The sequence below is a fragment of the Gorilla gorilla genome, chromosome 1 (genome assembly GCF_029281585.2).
Source record: "Gorilla gorilla gorilla isolate KB3781 chromosome 1, NHGRI_mGorGor1-v2.1_pri, whole genome shotgun sequence".
NCBI lineage: Eukaryota > Metazoa > Chordata > Mammalia > Primates > Hominidae > Gorilla > Gorilla gorilla.
The window spans coordinates 72857269-72884322 of record NC_073224.2 but is presented as its reverse complement, the minus strand read 5'-3'; the positions used below and the strand labels follow the sequence as shown (position 1 = coordinate 72884322).

The following is a 27054-nucleotide window of genomic DNA, read 5'->3' as shown; positions in this document are numbered from 1 at the left end:
AAAAAATTTGTATTAAACATTTGACCAATTATAGAGTATTTTACTGCCTATGGAATGTTAATATGATTTAATACGTTTACCTAAAATCTGCATTCATTAAAAAATCTGTGATTTGCGCATAATCGCTGCCTAAATGCTTGCCTCAGCCCTCTCTGCATTGCGTGCCTGAAGATCCATGGGGTGGCTAGAAGTTCTGAACCATTTTCTTTTATCTCTCAGCCAAGGTGCATCTGTCTAATGTCTTCTAACCAGGTGTTATTAGGTGTGATTTCTGGTTGGCTGAGAAATCAATGAGTGGCCAGCTGTGGTGGCTCACGCCTGTAATCCCAGCACTTTGGGAGGCCAAGGCAGGTGGATCACCTGAGGTCAGGAGTTTGAAACCAGCCTGGCCAACATGGTGAAACCTGGTCTCTACTAAAAATAAAAAAAAAAATAGCCAGGCATGGTGGCACGTGCCTGTAATCCCAGCTACTCGGGAGGCTGAGGCAGGAGAATCGCTTGAACCTGGGAGGCGAAGATTGCAGTGAGCCGAGATTGCGCCACTGCACTCCAGCCTGGGCAACAGCTCTGTCTAAAAAAAAAAAAAAAAAAAAAAAAATCAATGAGTATAGCAGATTTCATCATGCTCCTTTCCCCCAACTCTTTATATTTTTTAGTTTAACAGAGCTTTAAGTCCTCTACAAGTGTTTAGCTCTTTCACCGCAGAACCTCTGCCTCATTGCTGCCCCAGAATCCTCATCCCACTGACTCCTAACCCTCAAGATCTCAGCTTTCACATCATTTCCTCAGGGAGACCCTCCCTAAAGCCTTGACCAGGTCAGCTCCCTCTGAAGTTCAGTGCTTCCCTGGGACCCTGGACTTCCTGTATTGTGATGCTCATCGCATAAATTGTTTTTGTGACTCTGGGAAATAAAGGGCACTCAACAAATATTAGTTTAATTGGTGAATGAATTTCTTAGAAGCAAAAGTGCTAGAAGCTGCTTTAGTATGTTTCAAACAGTGACATCTGAGCATGTCTTCCTTCCCCTATAGACGATTGCAGTCGGTTGGAAAAGAATCACACACTACAAAGTTTTGTATGTTGCCAAGAATGCCTGAGGTAGAAAACTCAATTTTGGTTGTCTCCTCTGCTATCAGTTTTGGGCCCCTGGCCTTGGCCACCTACCCGGCATACTTGCCCTTAGGACCGAGGAGTTTTGTTCTGTGAGCCACCAAAGATTACTTTGGAAAAGGAAGTCACATACTGGCTTTTCTCCAGACTGAATTTAGGTTATGTCACAATTGTAATCATCCAGTTTGGCTTCAGGAATTACTTCTGCCTTTACAAGTTATTCAAGAATCATCTCTTGCAGTTAATACTACAGTTTGATGTCTTTGATTTGTCCTAGAGAGGATACCTCAAGGTATATGTATGTGGGCACATATGTGTGTGTGTGTGTGTGTGTGTGTGTGTTCACAGCAGCCATCTTCTTCCAGCAGGCCTGAAGTCACACATGTCATAGCATGGCTTGTATTCTGTGTCATTCTTCCTGTGAGAGGTGGCAGATTCTTTGAGTCAATTCATGTGAGTGCTGATGGATTTTCGCTGAGCATTTTACCTTTTCAATCCCTTCCTTCTATGACTTCTGGCAAGTAGTTGTAAGACTGTTGATAATTATGTTTCTCTCCAGGTATCTCAAAATGTCCTTATTGACATTATATCATTTGAAATCACAACTGATCAGTGTCAGGTAGATGAAGAAGGTGTTATTATATCTCTTCCCCAGAGAGGGGGGTCAGTGGAGTTAACTGACCTATCCAGGCTTCCTTAGTTTCCCGGTGGGACAGCCAGGATGAAAGATAGAGTTTTCCTTCTCCAGGTCTCCAAGCGTCCTGTCTTGGTCTGTGTACAGAACCAAGTGGCTTCTGTAGTCTAACAGACATACCAGACCTGTAAATTTGTGACTTCAAACTAGAATTTCCCTTCAGCTGTAAGATTCTTTACATCCCCCCACTCTGTTCTGGTTAGTACATAAGTTAGCTCTTAGGACTGGAGCCAGGCTGGGTAAGACCGAAAAGCCATTGGCCAGTAATCCTGTTTTTCTTTTCATCATTATTTTGCCATGTTGCTTTCTTTTTTGAAATCTTAAAAGTTTCGCATTTGTATCTGCTTCTAAATCTATCAAGAACGGAAAGTTTCTTCCCAGGACTGGCACACACAAAGCTACTGTGAGCCTTGGGCACGTGTCCAGGCCTTTCCAGAAAGCTTCCCTGCCTGGTGTGCTGAGAAAAGCTCTGCCGATGAGGAGGGCAGGGCTCTGCCTCGTGTTCTATTGTGCTGTTTGTGTATGTCTTTCCCTTTCTCTGTTTCTTCGTCCTCCTCCCCCTTCATTCCTCTTTTGTGTGAAAATGCTTTTTTCTGGCTGATTGAGTATCTGAGTTTGTGGTGAACTTTCAAAACCTTCTTAGGCTAAGCTACAGGAAGGTCACTGTCACAAAGAGTAAAAAAATGTATAGATCGCCAGAGCTCATTAAAAACATCAGATTGAGGAACACAAAATGTCCACCTAAGGGCAAGTCCAATGTGGACGAAGGCTCCTCTTTAGAACTCTCCTAGTTCTTCTGAGGCTGCAGCTTTCCATAGAGGTAAGTGCTGTGTGCCCATCAGAAATACCCACACGAGCATGCAGAGATGGAGGCAAGGATGCACATATTTTGTAGTTGTGAGAACCTGAAAATAACTTAAATACCTGCCTTCCAGTAGAAGAATACTTAATTATGGTGTGTCCACATCATGAGAAACAATAAGATAGATCTAGAGGTAATGATGAAGTATCTGTAATATACTGCTCAGTAAAAAAGCCCATGTTGATTTTCTATCTATCTATCTATCTATCTATCTATCTATCTATCTATCTATCTATCTATCTATCTTTTTTTTTGGAGACAGGGTCTCGCTCTGTTACCCAGGCTGGAGTGCAGTGGTGTGATCACAGCTCACTGTAGCCTCTATCTCTTGGGTACAATCAATCCACCCACCTCAGCCTCCTGAGCAGCTGGGACTACAGGCGTGTACCACCACACCTGGCTAATTTTCTGTATTTTTTGTAGAGATGGGGTTTTGCCACGTTGCCCTTGGTCTCGAACTCCTGGGCTCAAGCAATAATCCTGTCTCAGCCTCCCAAAGTGCTGGGATTACAGGCGTGAGCCACCACACCCGGCACATATTATGTATATTTAAATATGTATACATATCCACAGAAAAGCCTAGAAGGATATATTCTAACAGTTAACAAAAGGTCCTGGGAATGGGATTAGGATGAAGGGAGAGAGTAGGTATTTTGCTTTTTTAGTTTATGTACATTTGTAAGACCTACTTTTTTGCAATAAATAATGAGTTTTATCATAATAATTAAGGATCACAGGCATTTAAGAAGTGAATAATATATTAGCATCACTGACTCTTACCTGTAATTTTGTGTTTCCATCTGGGTGTTCTTTTCAGTGAAACACTGTCTTGTTGTTAGGCTGCTGCTGTTTTTGACTTGAGTATATGATATGAATTATCACCTCTCCATATCTGTTTTTCCATCAGTGTCATCATAAGAGTATCTTTTCACTGAAATATTAAGAAACATTAAGCAAGTATAGTGGTGTTAATTAGATTAATTCATCCCTCTTTTTAAAGGTGCAAAACTCTTTTTCTGTAAAAGTCAAGCTGATGTAAATGCAAATATCAGGTTTTCAATTAATTTCTGGCTTTCTGGAAGAAAGTGAAATTATTGTTTATCATTTCATTTAGTCTGGACTAAATATTTGGAGTATTGAATTATTTCTATGACTTTCATTTCATGGTTTCATGTATCTACTTTAGATGCAGATAATTGAATATTATAGTTCCAAATGCTTTAACGTTCCACATTAGTGAAACAATGATCTACACCATAATGAAAACAGTAACACATTTATTTTCTTTCTGTTTGTACTTCAATTCCAAAAGTTAAGCATTACATTGGCTTTAGTCATACTTATGCTTTGATGATAGTCCAGCTTCTTGGTGTGAAATCAAGATGTGAAGAAAGTTAGACACACCTGTGAAAGCCCAGCCTTCAGTTTCACATATGTGGGTAATAACTTAGTCCAGTTATAGTTTGTTAACTAAAAAAACAATTTGTTTGAAGTATAATTAGGTGATAATGATAATTTTAAAATGTGCTAAAAAATTCTTTTTGGCTGAAAAATTTTGGTAAAGTGTTTAGTTAAGATGAGGTGTTGTGTCTCTGTCAATAAAAGATGCATGGATTAATGTATAGTCCCTGTCATCTTCTCCAGCCTTCAGCAGTGAATATGCCTGAACCGTATGGGGTAACTGGTTGCTAGGCAGGCAGTGTTCTGTTCTGTTCTCCTTGTCTGTGGCATGTGATTGAGTCAGGAGTGTTGGTAAAGTCTTCTTTGAAGATGAAGCATAGAATAATAGCATGCAAAACATTTTATCCTTTTTATCCTTCAGCTATTTGTCTCTAGCCTTCAGAAGTGAGTGGGTGCCCCAACCTAAAGACAACATGCTGTGTTATTACTAACATACTGGAGGGAGCTGTGCACATACAAATGACCCTGTCTCTTTTTGTGCCCTGGAACCTTGTCTTCCCCTAGGTGGACTCTGTGACCCACAGAGCCATCAGAAGAAATCACCTTTGCTTATCAAGTTTTTGTTCTTTATCTTTTAAAGACATAACTTCTCTACCTACTGTTTCTCCTACTTGAAACGTATTCCTCTCATTGTAATTTGAGAAACAAAAGGATAATTTTATGAGGACATTTTCAGTGTTCATGCTGAAGCCCTGGTGATCCTTGTCAACTTGAATTTATGCATTTATCTTTCCATACTCAGGCACTTCCTTTCATCAGATGGATTTCTGGCCTACCGGCAGTCAGTTATTTCCTAACATATTAAGTGGCAGATTTTGTGGGATTTAATTTGAGCATAATCTTATTGTGTACAGATTGCTTTGAAGTTTCTTCAGGACTCACTAAACCTTCTACACATCAATTTTTCTGCCCTGTATGGGTTTTTCCGAAGTTTAGCCTCCTTAAAACAAACAAACAACAACAACAAAAAACCTTATCAGTTTCACTGCAGCACTCCACTTAAAACAATAAAGTTTAGTTTGTTTTCAAGTGCTTTAAATCCATTGATGTTTCTAGGAACTTTTGGATGAATGATCTGTTGACCACCTACCCAAGTTTCCTGGGGTGCCCCTGGGATCCACCCTGGTGTCCAGGGATTGCTTTGCCTCCCCACAGCCAGTTGGGTGCAGTGTCTCTCCATTTCTCTTTCTCAGTGCAATCGCTTCCATACTAAGGGCCTGGCTTGACCAGTGTGCAGAAGACTTCCGAGAGCCCCCTCACTTCCCTTGCTTACAGAAACTGCTGGATTATCTCACACGGATGATGCCGGGCTCTGACCCAGAAAGAAGAGCACAAAATCTTCTTGAGCAGTTTCAGAAGCAAGAAGTGGAAACTGACAGTGAGTACTTGTTTGTTCCTAGGGAAAAGGCTAGATTCTGATTCTCCAGCCTCCACGCTGGAGAAAGGTTCTCCCTGTGCTGGTTAATAGGAAACCTTGGTACCCTCAAAACAACATGCTGCTGGAGGACTGGCTTGAGTATAAAATTCTCAAGATTACTGAAGTACTAATTATAGAGCCTAGAGTTTTAGACAGAGAAGGGTATTTTCAAGACTACCTAATATGGCTCCCTCATTTTATGGATGAGGAAACTGTGGAAACTCCAGCTCAGAAAAATTAACTAATTTCCTGGGGTTTCTTCTGTTACCGAGAAGAGGGTCTCCTTGATGAACTTTAATCTTCCCTTATCAACATGTACCATGCTGAACCTGAATTTGCATTTTATTACCTGTTTAATGGCTCCTTCTATCCTTCCATCACAACCACTCCTATCTAGCAGTCAAGGAATGAAGTCTAGTTCTGATCCTGCCCTCCCAAAAGCTTGGAAAAGGTGTTTGTCCTTCAGTATGGAAAAGCATCACTGTAACGGGTCCCCTGCCAGTGCAGATTATCATCATTTAGCATCTCTAAGGGCCTCATCAAAGGAAGTTTCTGCGGCTGTTTTTCCCTATTTGAAGAATTGACTTCCTATTTGCAAGGACAAAGGAAAGGCCACCACTGCAGGTCATGAGGTGCTTGGAACTATTAGGCTTTGAAGAAAGTCAGAAAGAGGCTGGGACAGGCTTCCAGTGTGATGTTGTATCCTCTCACTGGGGTGCTGGGTGACAGTTTCCATGGTGGCTGACCCACTTGGAGCTTCTGACAGGCATTACCCTGAAGGGATGCCTGACTTCATCAGTAAGGGGAAGGAAATGTTCCTCAGCACCAATAAGGAAAGCTGCATCAGCTCCAAAGAAAATAGACCTAAATTCCAAACAATACCTGCTGAATTTCTTATGGATGGGGGTCCCAGAGAGAGGGAAATGCAATTGCATCATTGGAAGCTGACTGCCAAATACTCTATATCTCAGATGACTTCATCTGCCAGGAATGTTTGAATACCAGGGGCACTCCTCCAGCTGCAGACCTCAGCTCCCTTCAGGGCCTCCATGCCTGGCTTTGTGCTGGAGTGGGAAATGCTGTGTTGGAGCCCAGCTCTCCCCACTGGGGCTGCCCCTGGCTCCGAGCCTAATTGGGGAACCGGTGGGACCAGTCATTCATTGTTTCCAACACAGGGACTGCAAGGCAGAGCTCATTTGGCAGGCTGAGGCAGGGGAGAGGGAGATTGCCTCAGTTCCCATGTGCTTGTTTTACCCAATTTTACTCCTGTGGAAGAAGCAAGCTCTCCTATATGTTTTTAAAAAGTAAAATTGTGCTTCATGTTGTTACTTATCTCTGGAGGAGAATCAAAAGCAGAAAACAGTGAAGGCATGGACTATGCCCCAGAGAGAAAGGATCATGTAATCTTCATGCACAGCAACATTATAGACACACATTGGGCTGCTGTGTTTGCTGAATGAATGAATGGAAAGATGAAGTCTTAGCACATACCCTGCTCCTTGACTGAAGTGGGTTAGACTCTGCATTGCAGGGCAAATGGGATATATGTATGTATTTGTTGACAAGACGAGGGAGAGGCCCTTTCTGAACCTTTATTTGGGATCCCAAGTTTCTAATTACTCCACTAAATTAAACAGTGCCAGAGTTGTATGGAGGAAGAATGATGAAATTAGATTGCTTAACATCCTCCATGTCATGGGGTTTTAGCTTCCTTTAGCTTGTACCTGTTTGTGTCGCAGACTCCGGGGATACGCAGTGATCCCCTTCTACGTTTTTCAGTCATAACCCAACCCCATTTGCATCTGGAACTTCAAGTCCAGGGTAAAGGGGCAATCCTCAAATCACATACCTGCCACCAGTGTAGGCAGATAACCACATGCTGCCCTAAAGGGGAAGTGGTGTAGGGTCCACTCTCGGAAGCTCCTTTTCCCTGGAAAATGAAGGACAGCCACTGTGACTTAATCCAAGATGCCCAATAGTCTTTAATTCTACAAAGAAAGAAAGAAAAGGCTCAAAATATAAGCATTCTGGGGGAGTAGTAACATGCTGATTTACATTTCTGCTAAGATATAACTGAATGTAACTAGAGTTTTCTTTCCTTGAGAACAGGTTTGACAGGAAGGAGTGTGAGGAGTGTGAAGGGGCTGAGGTTGGGAAACAACCCGAGCACTGGGGAAAGGTTCCAGGAAAGGAAGGCTGGGGATTTAAGTCAGAAAACCTTCATCAAATTCCAGTCTTTCGAAATGGAGACTGGAGGTCCTATTCCAGGTGTGGGCTCTTCTGCTTTTTATTCGGAATCCTGGGTGCTGATTTTCTCTTCTTCATGCTGTGCCCTATGTAATTTGCTAATTGATGATCTTGGCTGTGATAGGTTCAGGTGAATTTAGTTGAAGACTGTTCTGCTTCATGCATTCTTAGCTTTGGGTGGAAGTTGAAAGTGACTCTGAACATTTTGAGAATTTTGAGGGCTTCATCAGCATTTCTAACACCAAAATGGCTGATTTTATTGCCCAAAGTCATACCTGCCTTCATGGCGAGTCCTTCCAGGCTTCTGGTTATAAGTCGCCCAGCAACCAAAAATTGCATGGTTGGGGTTTAGGAGTTAGTTGGATTAGTCCTGGAGCTGATCTGATCAAAAAGTTTGAAAGAGCCCTAGACAAAGGGCTCTCTCTAGACTTTGCCTATCCTGGCTCTGTCCTTGGCCTAGGAGCCAGTGATTTGTCAGAGTGAGAGCATGAGGGCTCTGATCTTAATAGAGAATCTAAGAACAAGCAGAGATGGGAAGATCTCCATTGTTCTCAGATGCATTGTGCTTGTGGTTGTCTCCCTGTGGCTGTTCTGGAGGATTGGCCCTCTTCTTCCTAAACAAGGAGTAAAGAAGTCTGATGACTCTATAAGCAAGATTATATACACTGGCGCCAAATTACTAATCTTTTCCATATGTGAACAGATGGGCTTCCCAACACGATCTCCCTCAGCCTGGAAGAGGAAGAGGAACTGGAGGGTGGAGGGTCAGCAGAATTCACGTGCTTCTCAGAAGATCGCGTGGCAGAGCAGCTGACCTACATGGATGCAGTATGTCTTCTCTTTGTGATCAGATGTACTTTCACTTAAAACATAGGGGAGTGATGGCACTGGTGCCCCAGTGACAGCAGTGGGATAATGTGATTTTAAGTCTTCTTGAATCCTTGAGACAGGCTGCGCCTGCAGATACAGAGTTAAGATGTGTCTTGAATCAATCATCTGAATAATTCAGGCCTGAGCTCTTCTTGCAACTCTAGGAGAAGGTGCTTTTGGAGCTCAAGACACAGAGGGAAATAAGAATTCGAATCCCTGTGAAACAAAATCTGCCTTGTTCTGTGGGTATTTTTCTCCCTTTACACTCATAAATATTTCAAGATCTGAACTGTTTATTTGGAGGATTGTAAAGGGATCAAAGTATAAGTTAGAATAAAATAAATTCACAGAATCCACATGTGATTGTATCTGGCCCCTCATTTCCACGTATGCTTTCTGTACTTTTGAAGTTTGAATATTTTTGTGAGCTGGACATATTTGAGTATGTCAGTCAGATTTCATAGGTCGGTGTTAGCTGGTAAATACAAGAGGACTGTGAGGAGTTATCGTGGTGGCTTTGGCTCTTCTGCTTTATCACTTTTGAGAAAGCAGTGTGGAACAGGGTGGAGATTTTCCTTCTAGTGAACATTATCGATGAGTATATTAATTATTTACTTTTGTCTGTTGAAATGGACACCGTGAGACAAATCAAGTAGAAAAGGATTATCTGGCCATTCACAAAAATACCAATTTACAAATGACCCAGATGACATGCTTTGCCATATGAAATGTCTGTGTTGTCCTTAAAGTCAGTTCCTCTTTTGTTCCAGCAACTCTTCAAGAAAGTAGTGCCTCACCACTGCCTGGGCTGCATTTGGTCTCGAAGGGATAAGAAGGAAAACAAACATTTGGCTCCTACGATCCGTGCCACCATCTCTCAGTTTAATACCCTCACCAAATGTGTTGTCAGCACCATCCTGGGGGGCAAAGAACTCAAAACTCAGCAGAGAGCCAAAATCATTGAGAAGTGGATCAACATCGCTCATGTAATTGTCTTTTATAAAATATTCTTTGTGTTTGGTAGATGCAAGAGACTGCTCCATCACTTCGTTTAAATGGTTTAGCTGTTTGGTTGAAAAGGCAGTCAAAAGACCATATATGAGAGCCCACTGGGTTTTTGTTGTTCTTCCAGAGTAAGAAAAAAGTTGCCTTTCTAAACTTGGCAGCTTATTTATTTTCCTCTTTTTTAAAAAATTGGACCCCTGCTCACTTCTTCCCAGTTATGGGCTCTCACACTGCTACCTCTCTAGAGTGAGACATTCTGTCTGCTTTCCCCTTTGTATTCACGACAAGACTGAGTGTTGGTTTCAGCACCATGTTCAGTAAATATAAATGTATGGTCTGCATGTCAAAACAGACTGCCCTTCAACCCAGAGTGATTACCTATGCCCCCTCTCAGTACCTGGAGGCATTACATCTTCTGCAGTTTTGAAGAGCTGGTACTTCTTCAGAGTCCTGAATCTCTTTTCTAAAGGACTGAGACACTTACAGAGATCTCATATTAATCTGAGGTCATATCTCATATTAATCTGAAGTTGGAGGGGAGGAGTCTGTTCCTAGGCCTGACTCACATTCTTCTGAGTGTTGGAGTCTAGTCTCTTGGATGAACTGCTTACATACCATAGGACCTCCCCTTCTCAGCATCTTATCTCATGACTGAGAAAATGGCAACAGTGTGCAGTCAGTGGGCCACCAAATATTTTGTGAACTCCTAATGTGTGTAAACCACAATATTCTGTACTTAGGGGACATACTAGGATAGAGCATAATTATTTGTTTGCAGGAACCCGTACTCAAACAAGGAAGCTAAGATATACTGGAATTATCTCAGCCTGAGACAGTAGAGGAGTAGGGCCATGGGAGATCAGCACTGTAAAAGTGGGGGAGAGAGAAATCATTTCTGATGGGATGATCAAGGAAGGTTTCATGGATGAATTGACATTTGAAATTAACTTTGAGTAACAGATAGGATTTTTGGTATTTGAAGATTAGAGAGGTATTTTTTTTTCTAGGCAAAAGAAATTACATCAGCAAAATAATGATTTTGAAAACTTATTAATATGAAAATATCATATTAATTTGTGTTCTGGGCTCTATGGGTAAACTCTCAACCAAAACACATTTTGCTTTATGTCCCCTTAAATATATTTTTCCTTAAGCCCCTATTGATAGGGCATAATGTTACATTCTCTTTTGTTGTCTTTGATTAAAGAGCAGAGACACAATTGTGCCAGATAATTTGCCTTGAGTCTTCAGGTGGTCTGTTATTACAGACTTCTTAGTGTATTATGAAAGTCAGCAAGAAACAAAGAGTGTAAGTTGCATAAACAACTTCTATTTCTCCTATTCTAAATCGAGCTTATTGCTCAGCAAGTAAGAGATACAAAAGAAGTTGTGAGTGAGATATAGTGTAGAAGTTCTCTGTCTTTTTAGAATGATAAGGATTTTTTTTTTTTTTTGCCATAAGTGTCACAGCATGTCTCAAAAGCAGACTGTCTACCCCTAATTCATTCAACTACTTTGGCTATAGTGACAATATAGCATCTGTGTATGTGACATAGTGGGGCTCAAGCGATGACTTTTGGTCCAAATTGAATATAAATTGTGCATTTATGTAGTAATAAGAAATGCAAGTTGAATCATTTGAAGTATATTTCAAATCCCATATCATGTGCTAATAAAGCCAAGGGCCCTTAACTTTTTTTTTGGTGATATCACTTCCTAATACTGAGTATGTTGTATCTTTTACAATTGTGTAGGGAAATGTAATAAAATAATGAGGCTCACCAGTGGTTTGCTACCAAGATTTATTTTACCTTTCCTGCATTCATCGTAGTCAATTTCTATTGAAAGGATATTTGAAAAAGAAAATTTTTCTGACCTAATATGACTATATTTTCTTGGACTGCCCTTAATGGTATGTTTTTACTTTTGCATCGCATCTCCTGGAAGATGCCTCTTTTTCTAGAAATGGGACCAGATGCCTTTTGTACTCCTTTAAACCCTTAGTTTAAACCTCTTTTTGAATAATGTGTTCCATATGTTTATTTCAATTTGCATGATGTATCTGTGCCTGAGTTCCTTTTTTATTGCAAGTTTCCTGATTTTTAGAATATAACTTTTGTGAACCTTTGTTGAACCATGCTCCCATAGGCTTAGTTTCCAGATTGCAATTCAGAACATTTCTCTTGTTCTCTCTCTCTTCCCCTCCCTTCCTCCCTCCTTTCCTCCCTCCCTCCCTCCTTCCCCTCCTTCCTGTCCCTCCCTCCCTCCCTCCCTTCCTTCCTGCCTGCCTGCCTTCCTTCCTTCCTTCCTTCCTTCCTTCCTTCCTTCCTTCCTTCCTTCCTTCCTTCCTTCTTTCCTCCCTCCCTCCCTCCCTCCCTCTCTTTCTTTGTTTCTCTCTTTCTCTCTCCTTCTCTCTTTCTCTTTATATCTTTCCAAATAAGGGGAGGACATTGAGGCATTTAAAAAGGGTGAACATGACTTTTATTAAGTACTTTGGCATTTACTCTAAAGAAAACGTTTGAGGGTTTGTTTGGCATAGTTTTCAGTGTCCAGATTTTGGCATGCTAAATTAGAGTGCTGTTTTTCCTTCGTATTCAGGATTAACATTTCTTTGTGAAATGATTCTCAAAGTGATTTACATTTATGCCCAATCACTCTGGGACTTCTTACCTGAGATACTCTACACAAAACCAAATACGTGCTCACATGGTGTACTCACTTGTAAACACTGGGCCTAGTACGCTGTCATGTGCCTGTATATGAAGCATCTCCTTTGACATAAGGCCTGGTCCACTCTCCTCACGTTGCTACCTTCCCCATGCCAGCCAAGAATGGGACTTTCTCCCTGTCTGTTTTGCTGTCCCTGCTATTCAGTCACAGGACTTTGACTCCAAGGTCACTAACTGCTGATGCTACAGGCTCCTTATGGTAGCTTAAGTTTGAATAGGGAGCCTCTCTCCTTACCCAGAAAATGGCATCCAGAATGTTTCCTGTTCTCTTTCTATTTTGTTTTAAAACATTGCCAAAATGAATTTTATTTTAAAAGGCCGAGTTATTTTGGAAGCATTGAAGTACCAAGGTGTTTTTGAATGTTTATGGTTGCAGGACAAGCCAATTTGAAACCAAATGAATGTGTATAAAAATATCCCCCCTTGGCTAAGAGCATAAAAGCCAAAGTTCAACTTGTGGTGAATTTTTATTGCCAAATTATATACACCTCTGTGGACAAGGGTTGGTCATGAGATGTTCAATACCATCTGACCTCAAAGTGGCTGCTGCCCAGCTCATTTTGGGATCTAAAGAAGATCTAAAGTGCATATTTTTAGGACATCTGTGTGCTTTCAGCAGAAGAAAGTTGCTCTTTCTAGCATAGCTCTGTAGACTTACCTCCATTAGTGTTTTTACTAGGAAAGCTGGAAACTATAAAACTGTAACAACAACACAAAAAAATATATTGGCGGGAGAAAAACAAGCATACTGTGCCAAAATCTATAAAGTGTTTCGATGACTGGGGTGGGAGGAAGGAGCCACTTTTTGATGTTCAGTATTTATACAGCTGCCTATTTAGTGGTAAGAATTCATAGCAGCTGTGATGCCTCTAAAACAGGAAACCACCAAGTCACTGTAATATTGATAGTTAAATGCCTTTTATGTTTTAATCACTCCCCATGCAGGAATGTAGACTCCTGAAGAATTTTTCCTCCTTGAGGGCCATCGTTTCGGCACTGCAGTCTAATTCCATCTATCGGTTAAAAAAGACTTGGGCTGCCGTCCCAAGGTAAGTTCCCAAGTGTTTGCTCTGCTTTTCTTTGGCCGGGATAATTAGTGGTTGTGTTGAGTCCTCACCTTCAAAGCTTGTATCGCATAACTAGAGAAACATATTCGAAATCCTCTGTGTGTTTCAGGCAGGGTGCATCTTACACATAATCATTAATGACTTTTGAGGCAGGGCTCCTGCAGAAATCAAACTCATTCTAAGTATACCAAAGCCAAGATTATTGGCTTTGGGGATGATTTGAAGGATGTGCTTATTATCTGGATTTTGAGGGATAAGGTTGTGGAGTGATGAAGTTACAGCAATTTGCCATTACTTCTGGTTATTTTTCATCCTCACTACAAAGCCCTAAGCTATTTTAGGACTCAAGGGGTAATGTTTGCAGATAGGACATTAGTTCTTGATGTTCAGTAGGAAACTATTTAGTTGTCCTTTTAGTTTCAGCATTTTAAAAACTATCTCATTGGCATTAAAAACCTTTAAATGTTCTTTCCTAAGTACCTGAAATTACTAACTGGCCACATCCTATGCTATTTTTCTTCATATTTCTTGATGCAACCTTTGGAATAATTAACAACTTGGTTTCCTGATTTTTGCACTACTGCCATCGCTTTCATTTCCGAAACTTCACTGTAGATCAAAGAACTTTGTGCAAAGGAAGGAAAGGTGAGGGAGGGGGCAGTTCTGATTCTCTGTCACTACAGATTCAGAGGCTGGGGATTGTGTCATGAGTACAACTAGGCCAGCTACATTCAACAAGTTTGCCCAGGTTTGAACTAGTCAGGAAGTTAGGCTGTATCAGGGAAGAATGTATAAATTCTGTATGGTCTATACCACATATGGTATAGTCAGTTTCAGTTAGGAGGAGAGGGATGCCAGCTGGCTTCCCAGCCAGGCTGCCTTAGTGGGGCAGAATGGAAGGTCTGGGTCCTCAGTTTCATAAGTTTACTCAGAGTTGGTCAAGCCCTAAGAGACTGGCATTGCTTGAATTTGCAAGAGCCCCAAGCTGGTAAACCAGAGTTTCATAAATTTATGCTGAAAAATGAGTGCCAGAATCCTCAAGCTTGCTGATAAGCTCATATTCTCATTCAGGGGATAGTCTACTTGGTGTAAGCCAAATTATTTATTAGGTGATTCTTCGATGGGTAAAAAGGAAAAAATAAAGTGGATGTTTATAATGCCTCATGTTACAGAGCTGTAGAAGCCACAGCTACTTGCACTCCAAAGCTCGTGCTTTGTTTATGACACCAATATTTATCAGTAGAAGAACTAGCAGGCTTTTCAAAGACCAATGCAATTTTCTTGATTATTATTCTTTTTTTAGGTTCTTTCTTCTCTATTTTGAATAATCAAGGTGATTGTGTGTATTAAAGAGAGATTAGTTGGTTGATTTTCCTCTGCACATTTCTCCTTAAGAACGATGGGGTCATATAAAATCATGACTTGATAGGCCCTGGTGAAATGCGATGGGAAAATCAGAAGCATGCAGCGTCCCCACCCTTCACACCTCCACTTCACCTCTTCTTTCCCTTACCACCACTCCCCACTCAACTGTAGTAAAGTATCAAAAACAAAGGGACAGTCAAGTGTTAAAATGCAGCCTTACTCAATTGATTGCAACCTTCTCTGATTGCCACGAAAGGTAATCCTTTCTTTGATGGTTGAAAAAAGAACACTAAGGAAAGTCACGTAACCAGCCTAAGATTTCTTCCACAGCAAGTTTGAGACTAAAACGTGAGCAAAAAAAATTAATGGACTTGTATCTTAGTCTCCTTGGCTGCCATATGAAAAGATTTATTCTAGCTGGCTTTTAAAACTATTTTCTAAAGACAAATGAAAAACCCTCTAAGCTGCATTCTGTATAACATATGTTTCTGGTTTGTTTCTTAGTTGGTTTGTATGTGTTTTAGCAAGGACACTACAGAAATGTCACAGTTCCTTAGAGAACACACTTCTATATCAGCTTTACATGTTCTCCATTGCTAAATTCAAGGAACAGGATTAAGATAACTTATTTGGACATGGTGCATCTATACAATGGAATATTTTGCAGGCATAAAAGGAGTGTAGTACTGATACATGGTGTAACATGAAGGAACCTTGAAAACATGCTAAATTAAAAAAGCCAGCCACAACAGCTATGTATCATATACTTGGACTTGTATATGAAATGTCCAGAATCAGCAAATCTGTGGACATGGAATGTAGATCAGTGGTTACCTAGGGCTGGGACTGGGAGGACGGTAGGGTCACAGGGTGATAGCTAAAGGGTAGAGGGCTGCTTTTTGGGGTGATAAAATGTTCTAAAGTTGATTATGGGGATGACTGCACAACTCTGTGAATATACTAAAAAGCACTGGACTGTATACTTCAATGATATGTGGATTATATCTCAATAAAGCTGTTATTGTAAGAAAAAAGATATCTTATTTGGTTATCACTTTCCCTATAATCCTTGACATTTGTCGCTTTAAGTAGACAAAGGGAATACCTATTTATTTCTCTTCATTTAGGGCCACATATAATTAATTTTGAAATTATTTTCTCCAAATATGAATAGCTTAATGGTTTTCTTTATTATTTAGAGTAATATTACACTCACTATAAAACAGCCTCTTAATAATGGTTTTTTTCATAATAATGAAAATGTTGCATATATAGTGATATTGCCCCTATTAATTCTTTGTCTTCAGAATCATGCACTCATTAACCCTGGAGGGTGTGTAGAGAAAACCATGAGGCTCACAGAGATGTAGTGTCCTGGAAAGGGAGAGGGGCAGAGCAGATGCTTTGCATATGTGGTTTCACTCACTGTCCCAGCAGTCCCATAAAAGCACTGTCATATTTCCCTTGTAGAGGTGAGAACATTGAAGCTCAGGAAAGTTAAGCAGCTTGTCCAGGATCATTCAGAAAGTGAGTGGAGAGATGCAGTTGGAACTCACCACCTCTGGTTGCAGAGCCCATCCGGTTCCACCATTCTCTGACTCTGGGAGTAGGAATAGTGGCCTGTGAGCCAGAAAATTTGGCTTCCGTACCTACAACCCTCAGCAGTTATTCGTGGAAATTTGGGAAAATCCCTGGTTCTGGCATCGTCATCTCTAAACTTAGGGGCCTGGCCAAGATGACCTCTCAGATCTGTGGGCTCTGTGTGTGTAACAGTTTTTTGTTTGTTTGTTTGTTTAACTCACTGAGAAGAACATGTCCTAATTGAACAACTTGATGCCCCAATTGAATAATCCTTTTTTATGATTATAATATGCATGGCTAGGGAAATATACCTCTCTCCACAGGGGTGGCCAAGTCCACCTTAAAAGAAATAAAAAGCCATCCCGCATAAAAAAAATCATGGGCCTTATCTGTGCTTACAGTACCCACCAACCCTGAGATCAGCACAGTCCCTCCTTAGACATGAGTCCTGAGGACAGCTGGGCCAAAAGTGTCGGGTTATTCCTAACTCTTCATTGTTAATATTTTCTTAATCCCTTTTCATAGGGACCGAATGCTGATGTTTGAAGAACTTTCAGATATCTTCTCAGACCATAATAACCATTTGACCAGCCGAGAACTACTGATGAAGGTGAGGCTCTTAGTGAGGGTGCTGTGTAGTGCTGTTAATAGCTCTGGAATCCATTCAAGGAAGAGTAGTGTGAGGGCTCCTTAAGTTCCTTCAACACCAAAGAAAGCCTAAAGTAACTAGAAGGCAAAAATTTTTTTAAATGCAGAATCTAAGAAACTTGGGGCTGAGAAAATTCTAAGTCCAGTTGAGCTCTCTCTTTCTACCTCTCTTAGCTTGCCTGTTATGCAAGCAGATTGTGGAACTTGAGTTCATATGTGTATGTACCTCCTTAACAAGCTACTCTGCAAATACCAAGTGCTGGCAGTTAGGTGGGTGAGAGGCCCTGGAATATTCCTTCTCAGCAAAACATCTAGAATGACAGAGGCCAAGCCTGCCTGCAATTCCACATCCTTTATTTGGACTAAATTGCACAATCTTCAGTCAGCAGTATTTATTGAATACCAAGTAAGTGCTGACTTCTGAATGACACACTAGGTAAAGATATAGCTTAGTTCATTTTATCTCTCAAGACATTTGTTGAATGCCTAATATTTTTAAAGCTTTGAACCTGCTTCTAGAAATATGAAGATGACTAACACAAACACTGTTTCCTGGAGTTTACCATCTAATTGGGGTATATAGACACTAAACAACAAGAATAAATAGTCAAATAAAGACAACTAACAGGTTGTGAACAACCATCAGAGGGGAACTAGCATAGACCAAATATTATCCTCATAGTCTTTCTATAAAGTAGATTTTATCATCATCATTTTGTAGATAGCCAAGACTCAGAGAGGGTAATAACCTGCCCTAAGGCATACAACCAATAGGTGGTAGAGCTAAAATATGAATGTAATGTGGTGAGACTCTAAAACCTGTGCTTTTATCACCAAGACATAAAGCTATTTATTCTGACCTTTTTGGAGTAGGGTGCAGGATGGATCAGATCCAGCTTCATAGAGAAGGTAAATTAGTAGTTCAGTAAATATTGGTTGAGCACCCACTAGGTATTGGGGATAAAACCATATTAAAGGCAGCGTTTGATCTTAAGGGGATTACAGTCTCATGTGGGAGGTAAAACATTTATAAAATAGTGTGATAGGTCCTATCATAGGGGAAAGTCCTGAACTGGGCAATCAAAAGTTGTGATTCTTATCCTTAATCTCCTTTTCTATAAATGGGAGCCAATCAAAGTATTTGGTCTGTTGACTTCATAGAATTGTTTTGAAGATTCACTATGGTAAAATACTTGAAAGTGCTATGCAAATGTAAGTTATTTTTTGTATTTGGTGAGCTATATTCATGTAAAACCAAAGTATGCATAACAAATGAAAATAAATAGAGAATAAGCTGCATATTTGAGCTTAGGGAAGATACTTGGAGTAGGAGTGAAAATCAGGTAGAGGTGGGGTTAGTAAGAAAAGGCATCCAGGTGCTAACCCTTAGGTTAGTCGATCCTATAAGGGCATTTGTTAAGGTCTTCATGACTGTTCCTGTCCTATGTCCTACTTATCCTTCATGTCTCAGTGTAGACTCCTCCTTTTCTGGAAGCCTTCCTTCATTCTCAGGTCTGTGCTCCAGGAGAAGCTGTCATTTCTCTGTCCTGGCACTTATCACTTGCTCTATTGCAATTGCCTGTCTCTCTACTGGTCTGTAGGCCTCTTGCAGGCAGGGGCTGTATGTATCTTTTCACTTTGTATCCCTAATGCCCAACCAGTGCCTGGCATGCAGTATGTGTTTAGAAGCTATTGTTTGGCTGCATGAATTGATGGGTCTTATCATTCACATGACTTTTTAACAATATGCCCGCTATTAGCCCTTCTTGGAGTAGGTAATATGAGAAGGGCAGTATGTGCTGATGTCTGACTTTGGATTTGGACTACCTGATTAACTGCACACTAAACAATCATTACTGAGATCGTGTTACTCCCTGCTTCACATGCCCCTGGCTTTGCATACCCATGGAAACCCATCTGGCTGGAAGGAGATGGCTTAGTGGTCTCCCTGTCAGCAGAACGAAGCTAGACTAACTGGAGCCACACATTCAAATCCAAACAGCCCTGAGTCTTCCTTCCAAAGTAGATAAATTGAATACTGTGCAGCTCATTGCCTGGTAGCAGCCTTCTGGCTGAAGGCTTAGAAGTGAAGCTGTATCTAGACATTAAAGATCCCATAAACCTTTCTTAAATGCAGAAGTTACCCCCGTACTCTAAATTAAATTTCTTATAGATATGACTCAAATTCCAAAGAAATGGAAAACTTGGCTGTGAATTCATGTGGTCTGTGCATTATCATTAATGATAGTGAAATGCTTTGGGCAGTCCATGTATATCTGTAGGTCCTTTTCCAGTCATTTTTGTTAATCATTCTTCATGTGAAGTGTCTAATTCTGAGTGTAAATTGTCAGCACATTTTTTTTTCAAATGGAATCACAAGGTACTTAGTTTCTCAAAAGAGTCACTAGGAAAAACTACCGGCCTCTGTTTCTAGTGTTACTCCTGGTTTTATACGGATTTATGGTTGGGTAACAGTATAATAGTTTTATTTTATTTTATTTTTTGTAGATATGTAGTCTCACTATTTTTCTCAGGCTGGTCTCAAATTCTTGGACTCTTAGTTTTAAATGACCTAACTTCTCTTCTTCTGGGAAGATGTAACGTGCCACTTACATAATATGGCCCAGGCAACATGATAATTAGCAAAAATCTGTGGTTTTCCTTTTAATTGTTTTAAAAAATGTTTCATTTCCTCTCAAAGACTATCTTAAACCTGCTATGTCCTTATGATTTCTGAAACCTGGGTAATTCTAAGCAGGTGAATTATAGTCTGGAAATTTCAAGACATCAGGAAAGAAAGCAGAATGCCACCAAATCTTGGTTCTCATGATTCTTGGTAAGAATTTTTTCGGTTGACTTTATATAAAGGACTGCTAGAAAGCCCCAGAAATTCAACCCTGATGGAGACGTATGTTCAGTGACACTCCAAAACATGCTAAACTCAAAGTTAGAGCAAGAGTCTGTTACAACTGTGACAGTTCTGAGCTATAATTGCTGGTAGCTACTGAGCTTAAGTTAACCAACATTTATGGAGATGGATCCAGAGTCTAGTAGACAAGTTCCATCTAGACCTAGTAGAAGAGGGCCCTCTGAAGCCCAAGAACAGCATGGATGAGGGTAGCTGAACTCTGCTAAAGATGGTTATAAAGAAAAGGTGAGACTTAAGCAAGACATTTGCACTAAGAGATGGAGAGGGAAGAGAAGGGCAGAGGGGGAGATAAAAGGAGAGAGAGAGGGAGAAGGAGATTGATGGAGGAAGAGGGAGATTTGGCATTTATCCAAACATAGGTGATGATTAAAATCATGAGATTGGATAGTATTTCCAAAGACATGAGTACAGCAAAAAACAAGAGGATAACTTTGACAAGAAGAAGAATCACTAAGAGAATATGAGAACAGCAGAGGGAGCAGGGGGAGAGAATGAGTGATACAGTCACAAAAACCTATGAAAACTTTCAAGAAGGTTCAAAGGATTGGTGTTGTGCGACATTGCAGAGTAGGAGATTTGGGGCTGAGGAAGGAAAAACGGAAACTTCTGGATGTGGCAGGTAAGTGGATTTTCAGTTGACACCTCATTTGGAATAATTGGGACTCATCAGTCTTTTTAGATCTCTAGCAGGGATGGAATCTCATTCTCATGAAATCATAAAGTCATGGAATCAACAAGTCTTGTAGCTCCCCATCTCAGGCGTTTCTCTCTCCTATCTGATGAGGAGGTTGTCTTAAGTGCTCTTTTGAGATCCCTTTCACCTCCGTTATTCTGTGATTCTTAGGAGCCTTTGAACTTTTCAGAAATCCTCTTTAGGAATTTTAGCCATGTCTACAATAATTTATGATACATTATTCCTCTGCCCATAACTGACATACTGGAGGGAGACCAGAAGGATCTACACACCGGAAAGAGGTGGGCACTCTTATTCAAGTCAGACATAATTGATTTCTCACTCTAAGCAAATTCTCAAGAATTTCGGAGGACTCACAACTATCTAGCAAAGGAAAGGCCATATTAGGCTGCTTTCTTTTTTTTAGAGGTGGGGTCTCACTATGTTGCTCAGGTTGGACTTGAACTCCTGGGCTCAAGTGACCCTCCTGCCTCAGCCTTCTGAGTAGCTAGGATTACAGGCGCATGCCGCCATGTCCAGTATAGGCTATTTTCATTCATCCCTGGGAAAAACTATGAGTGGGAGATCATTAAATAGTAGCTCTCTTTATTATCATTTGTGATGGGAAGAACTTAAATAGATAATGAGTCACTGTGGGTTCTGTCCCAGTAGTGTACCTGGGACCTGAGTTAAGGCTGAGAGATGGAACATGTTGATGCTCTATCACTAACAGCAAGGCCAAGCCACTGAAAAAAACCCTTTTGCGGTTGTACAGTAGTGGAAGGTCACGTGCTGTGGTAATACATAAATCTCAGGAAAAGTGACTAAGGAAAAACTAGTATAGAAGTTATATACTACTGAATTGTGCAATTTACCCCCCATTCATGCAGTTCCTGGAAAATGAGAACTTAACAAGACCCCAAAACCGCAAAAGCACTTAATGTTCAGTCAGCAAACTCATGATTACTCATTATATAGAAGAGTTTGTTGTTACAATAGACAGGAGGAGAGAAAGGGTAGCCATGTGTCCTCAGGCACCAGGAGGAAGGATTGATTTTTAAGAGTTCCAAACCTGAGAGGCAATTTAGAAGAACTCACTGGGGGCTGAGGATGTGTGAAAGTTCGACTTTTATGGATTGGTCTTGTAGTACGATATTGGACTTCCTCAGAAAACTTCCGGTGCAAAAGTTTCATTTAGCTAAGAAATGCTACAGAAGTAGTCCCTTTCTTTCACAGAATGCTGGCACATCCATTTCAGGCCAAGATCGAGAAATCACAAAATGTACTGAGGAAGTCGATCTTTGTTTTCAGGATGTCTGATTACTTTGAGTTTAATTTGGGATCTGTAAAAATGTCTTCATTTATGAGAATTGCCTGGCTTGTATTGATGATTGCTTTCATAACCAAATCAGGTGATCTTCTTACAAAGTAAGGGGAAGGCCAGGTGTGGTGGCTAGCTCACGCCTGTAATCCCAGCACTTTGGGAAGCTGAGGCAGGTGGATGATCTGAGATCAGGAGTTCAAGACCAGCCTGGCCAACATGGCGAAACCCCATCTCTACTAAAAACAAAAAATAAAATAAAATATAAAAATTAGCCAGGTGGTGCCGCATTCCTCTAATCCCAGCTACTCGGGAGGCTGAGGCAGGAGAATCACTTGAACCTGGGAGGCAGAGGTTGCAATGAGCTGAGATTGCGCCACTGCACTCCAGCCTGCCCAACAGAGTGAGACTTCATCTCAAAAAAAAAAAAAAAACAAAGTTGGGGGAAGAACAAGAAAATCCAAGTCCACCAGCCTCATTATAAATAGGCAACTTGCAACAAGCCAGCCAAGTATTTGCATAATATACATCGTGAGAGCCTGCTGGAGGCCTCTTCATTTTGCATGGCGTTCCGAGCGAGAGTTACGCAGGGTTGTGTGCAAGTAACTAGATGCCTCTTTACTTCTTACCATTGTGGCATCCTGTATCAATTCCCTCTGTGTGCATTTCTGTTTCTCAGGAAGGAACCTCAAAATTTGCAAACCTGGACAGCAGTGTGAAAGAAAACCAGAAGCGTACCCAGAGGCGGCTGCAGCTCCAGAAGGACATGGTATGTCTGGCCCTCGTCTTCCCTGACAGCTCACAGAGGAGAAGGGCCGTGTGTGTCTGGGCTCCCACATGGCACTGGCATCTTCAGTCAACAGGGCACCCAGGCTTTCAGAAAGGGTCTCCCATTCTCTACCCCATTTGTTCTCAGCAGCCCTGGGAGGTCTATAGGAGAGAGATGATTACCCCCATTCAACTAGTAGGAAGTAAGCACTGGGTGGCAAATCCTGTTTTCTGGCAAAGTTGTTTTCTGAAGGTGAGGGGGAGTCTACAGCAGGTAGACTTCCTCCCTCTTGCAGTCTCTTCCACCCCCTCCTGCACTTAGAAGCTGCTCCACCTTGGCCTGAGGGCCTCCCGAGCTTCCTACTGTAGTCAGCTTCTGATACATGGTGACCAAGGAGAAAGAGTGTCTTCTCCACAGGGCCCTGGTCCTTGTACTCAGAGATCTTTTCATTTGTTCTAAACCCTCTAGCCATTGCCCAGCTCTCCTTACTAATCCCAAGGCTAACCAAATCTTTATAGTTTTTCAATATTTAAAGGAGCGTCATGCCTCCCTCCTGAAGACTGAAAGATAGTTCTTATCAACTTTAGCTTCATTTTAAACTTCTGACTGTTAGCATAAAGTGTGGAAGACCAGAGGGAGGAGATTAGAGACTGACAAACTCTAAATATTCTGCTTTAAGAGGGTTTTCTCTTTCTTTGGAAAGCTCAACGTAAGTAAGAAATGTTTTTGAATGATAGGACTCTTCCGCAACATGAAGCCTATAAAACATTCACAGTGTTACAAACTTTTTTGGTTGTTCAAAGACAAGCTAAAAATAGCTGTTACCAAAAAAATAGATTATTTTAGTACAGGATGAGACCTTGTACACAGAATGAGAAGGACACACTGCAGCTGACAATGAGTTCCTGAAGGACAAAACCCTCCTTGGTATGAACCTCACAAAGCAGTTCTGGCTGAGGAAGCAGCCAGCCTCATGTCAAGCAGCCTGGCTTTACCCTGTTTGAGGCTTTGTGTTCCTGCCAAAATTTCCAGAATTGGCTTGATGAGATTTAGGATAAGGGATCCATGGGGACCGCTTTTTACTTTTCCTTTAGGATGTTTAGTGCCTTGGTGGCTTATTGAAGAAGAGAGATGATTTTAAAGGAGATTTAGTGAAATGAATATAGTGTATCCCTGCAGTTGTAGGTGGAAGTGCCTCCACCTTCATTTCCAACTTTTTATTCTGGAATAAGTTTAGATTTACAGAAAAGCTGCAAAGCTAGAAGTGCAGTTTCCCTCATTGTTAACATCTTCTAAAACCATAGCACATTTGTCAATACTAAGAAACTGACACTGGCATAATACTATTAACTAAAATCTAGACTTTGTTTGGATTTCACCAGTTTTCCACTAGTATCTTCTTATCTGTTCCAGGACCCGATCCAGCATACCAACTGCATTTTGTTGTCTGTCACCCCTGTCTCCTCAGGTCTACGACAGTGTTTTCTTCACTGTTTTTTATGACCTTGGTTGTCTTAAGGGGTCTATCCAGGTATTCTGTAGAATGTTCCACAGTTTGAGGTTGTCTGCTGTTTTCTAGTGATTAGACTGAGCTTCTGGATTTTTAGAAAGAATATCACAGAGTAAAGTGCCCTTCTCATCACATCACATCAAGGAGTGAATGAATGGTTTCAGCATGACATCTGGTGTCATGTTGATGGTGACACGAATGATGTTGATCTTTATTACTTGGTTAAGGAAGAGTTTGCCAGGTTCTTCCTCAGAAGTTACTGTTTTTCTCTTTCCCTCCTCTATTATTTGAGAGTTAGTCACCAAGTCTAGCCCAAGGGGTTATTTTAATAGTGATGCCCCATGCTTTTGTGGTACATACTTCTCTGTGTACAACAGCCAATGATGAGGCAATGACTATCCAGTGCCATCCCAAACTACCAGGAATGTCCCCATGCTCTGAAAGAGAACAGACATCCTTCTCACTTGAGCCAAAGCAAAACATAAACCCCACAGTCAACACTTTTGAACAGATGTGTATGATCTCCTGGCTTTGAGGCTTGGTTTTCATGATTTCACAAGTTAGACATTAGATCATGGAGTTTCTATCCTATTTGTGTAGAAATTTAAAAAATGTTATTCATGGAGGTTAGCACCACTGACCCGCAGTTAGGCCTTGAATACATCCATTTGCTCCAGCTTGAAGATTCCTAAAACCCCTCAACTTTTCAATAACAATAAAGACAGTTTTGCTTTGGATGCTCTTCAGGGTGTGATGCAGGGAACTGTGCCCTACCTGGGCACCTTCCTGACTGACCTGACCATGCTTGACACTGCCCTTCAGGACTACATCGAGGTGAGTTCCATGTGGGTGGTGTGATCGGGCCTGCAGCCTTCCCACTGGATACCCTAAAGAGTAGTTAACTTCTCTTAGTATCTTTTGAAGGTCCAAAAGTACATGGCATTGTGCTAGCTGTTAGGAGGAATACAAAGAATAACACCAACGACTAACACCAGAAGTGGCTCAAAATCCAGTGCAAGTAATTAATATATCAAAATAAGCAGTGAACGATAGTAATAATAGAAATTCAAACAAATGCATTGAGAGAACATGGGAGATCACAATTATTATTAATTTTTTGAGATGGAGTTTTGCTCTTGTTGTCCAAGCTGGAGTGCAATGGCACGATCTTGGCTCACTGCAATCTCTGCCTCTCGGGTTCAAGCAATTCTCCTGCCTCAGCCTCCCAAGTAGCTGGGATTACAGGCGTGCACCACCACGCCCGGCTAATTTTTTGTATTTTTAGTAGAAACAGGGTTTCACCATATTAGCCAGGCTAGTCTTGAACTCCTGACCACAGGTGATCCGCCCACCTTGGCCTTCCAAAGTGCTGGGATTACAGGCGTTGAGCCACCACACCCGGCCCACAGTGAACTCTTATGAGGGGTTGTGATGAACAGGGCTTATGAAGGAGTGGGTTTGGGTTTGAACAAGACCTTAAGGCGGGGCACGATGGCTCATGCCTGTAATCCCAGCACTTTAAGAGGTCAAGGCAGGCGAATCACCTGAGGTCAGGAGTTCAAGACCAGCCTGGCCAACATGGTGAAACCCCATCTCTACTAAAAATACAAAAATGAGGCTGGGCGTGGTGGCTCACGCCTGTAATCCCAGCACTTTGGGAGGTTGAGACAGGCAGATCACGAGGTCAGGAGTTCGAGACCACCCTGGCCAACATGGTGAAACCCCATCTCTACTAAAAACACAAAAATCAGCCGGGCATGGTGACACATGCCTGTAGTCCCAGCTACTCAGGAGGTTGAGGCAGAAGAATTGCTTGAACCCGAGAGGCGGAAGTTGCAGTGAGCTGAGATTGCGCCACTGCACTTCAGCCTGGGTGACAGAGCAAGACCCCATCTCAAAAAAAAGAAAAAGAATAAATAAATAAAAATACAAAAATTAGCCGGTCATGGTGGCAGGTGCCTATAATCCCAACTACTCTGGAGGCTGAGGCAGGAGAATCACTTGAACTCGGGAGGCAGAGGTTGCAGTGAGCCGAGATCGTGTCATTGCACGATCTAGGTGCCGGCCTAGGTGCCAGAGTGAGACTTGGTCTCAAACAAACAAACAAACAAACAAACAAACAAACAAACAAAAAACCCCACAAGACTTTAATGTTGAGTAGGACTACTTGGTGGGGTAGAGAGTTAGTCAAATTTGTGATTTTTCAAATATGCTTTTCTTTTTGTATTGCTACCTGCTGTGGGGTATTTTTCTCTCTCTCTGTCTCTCTCTCTCTCTCTGTCCCCTTGTCCCTCTTTCTCTCTGTTCCCCCTCTGTCTACCCCTACTCCCTTCATCCCCCATCTTCTCTGAAAGGGAAAATACATGAAAACTCAGATAAACAACTTGTTAGTAGCAGCAATAAAATATTAAGTGAAGAAGAAATTTCAAATTTGAAATGAAATTGAAAGATTGCTTGTATATTGCAGTATATACTACCCCCTTGTTATCATATGCAACCAGTCTGCTTTTATTGTATCTTAATTAGAAGAAGTAGAAGTTACTTTGCATAGATCTACCTACCTTTGGATTTGCCACAGTGTTGTGGACACATTTATTCATTTTGCATCTCCTGACTTCTATGTCTCTTCACATCCTCTTCCTCAGCTTATCTCAGGAAACACCCATCAGTGTTGGGGAATTCTGGGGAGTAACCAAAGATTTAGAAGTTAAATTCAGCCTACTGAGAATAGGAGCTGAGGCGATGAAGAATTGAAACTTAACTTTTCATGATGCTTTGGAGAAATGACTTCCCTT

The 27054-nt window shown here is 41.3% G+C and overlaps 1 protein-coding gene across 5 annotated transcripts in view; it reads left to right on the top strand.

Moving 5' to 3' along the window:
• The window catches only part of RGL1 (ral guanine nucleotide dissociation stimulator like 1), a 292061-nt gene that overhangs the window by 238635 nt on the left and 26372 nt on the right, over positions 1–27054 (top strand). For all 5 annotated transcript variants that reach the window (XM_004028034.5, XM_004028033.5, XM_055367315.2 and 2 more), the window contains 7 exons: positions 5322–5506; positions 8496–8620; positions 9433–9648; positions 13342–13445; positions 16935–17019; positions 22660–22749; positions 25007–25093. In XM_004028034.5, the coding sequence (XP_004028083.1) occupies positions 5322–5506; positions 8496–8620; positions 9433–9648; positions 13342–13445; positions 16935–17019; positions 22660–22749; positions 25007–25093 (892 nt within the window). The remainder of the gene's footprint in view (positions 1–5321; positions 5507–8495; positions 8621–9432; positions 9649–13341; positions 13446–16934; positions 17020–22659; positions 22750–25006; positions 25094–27054) is intronic.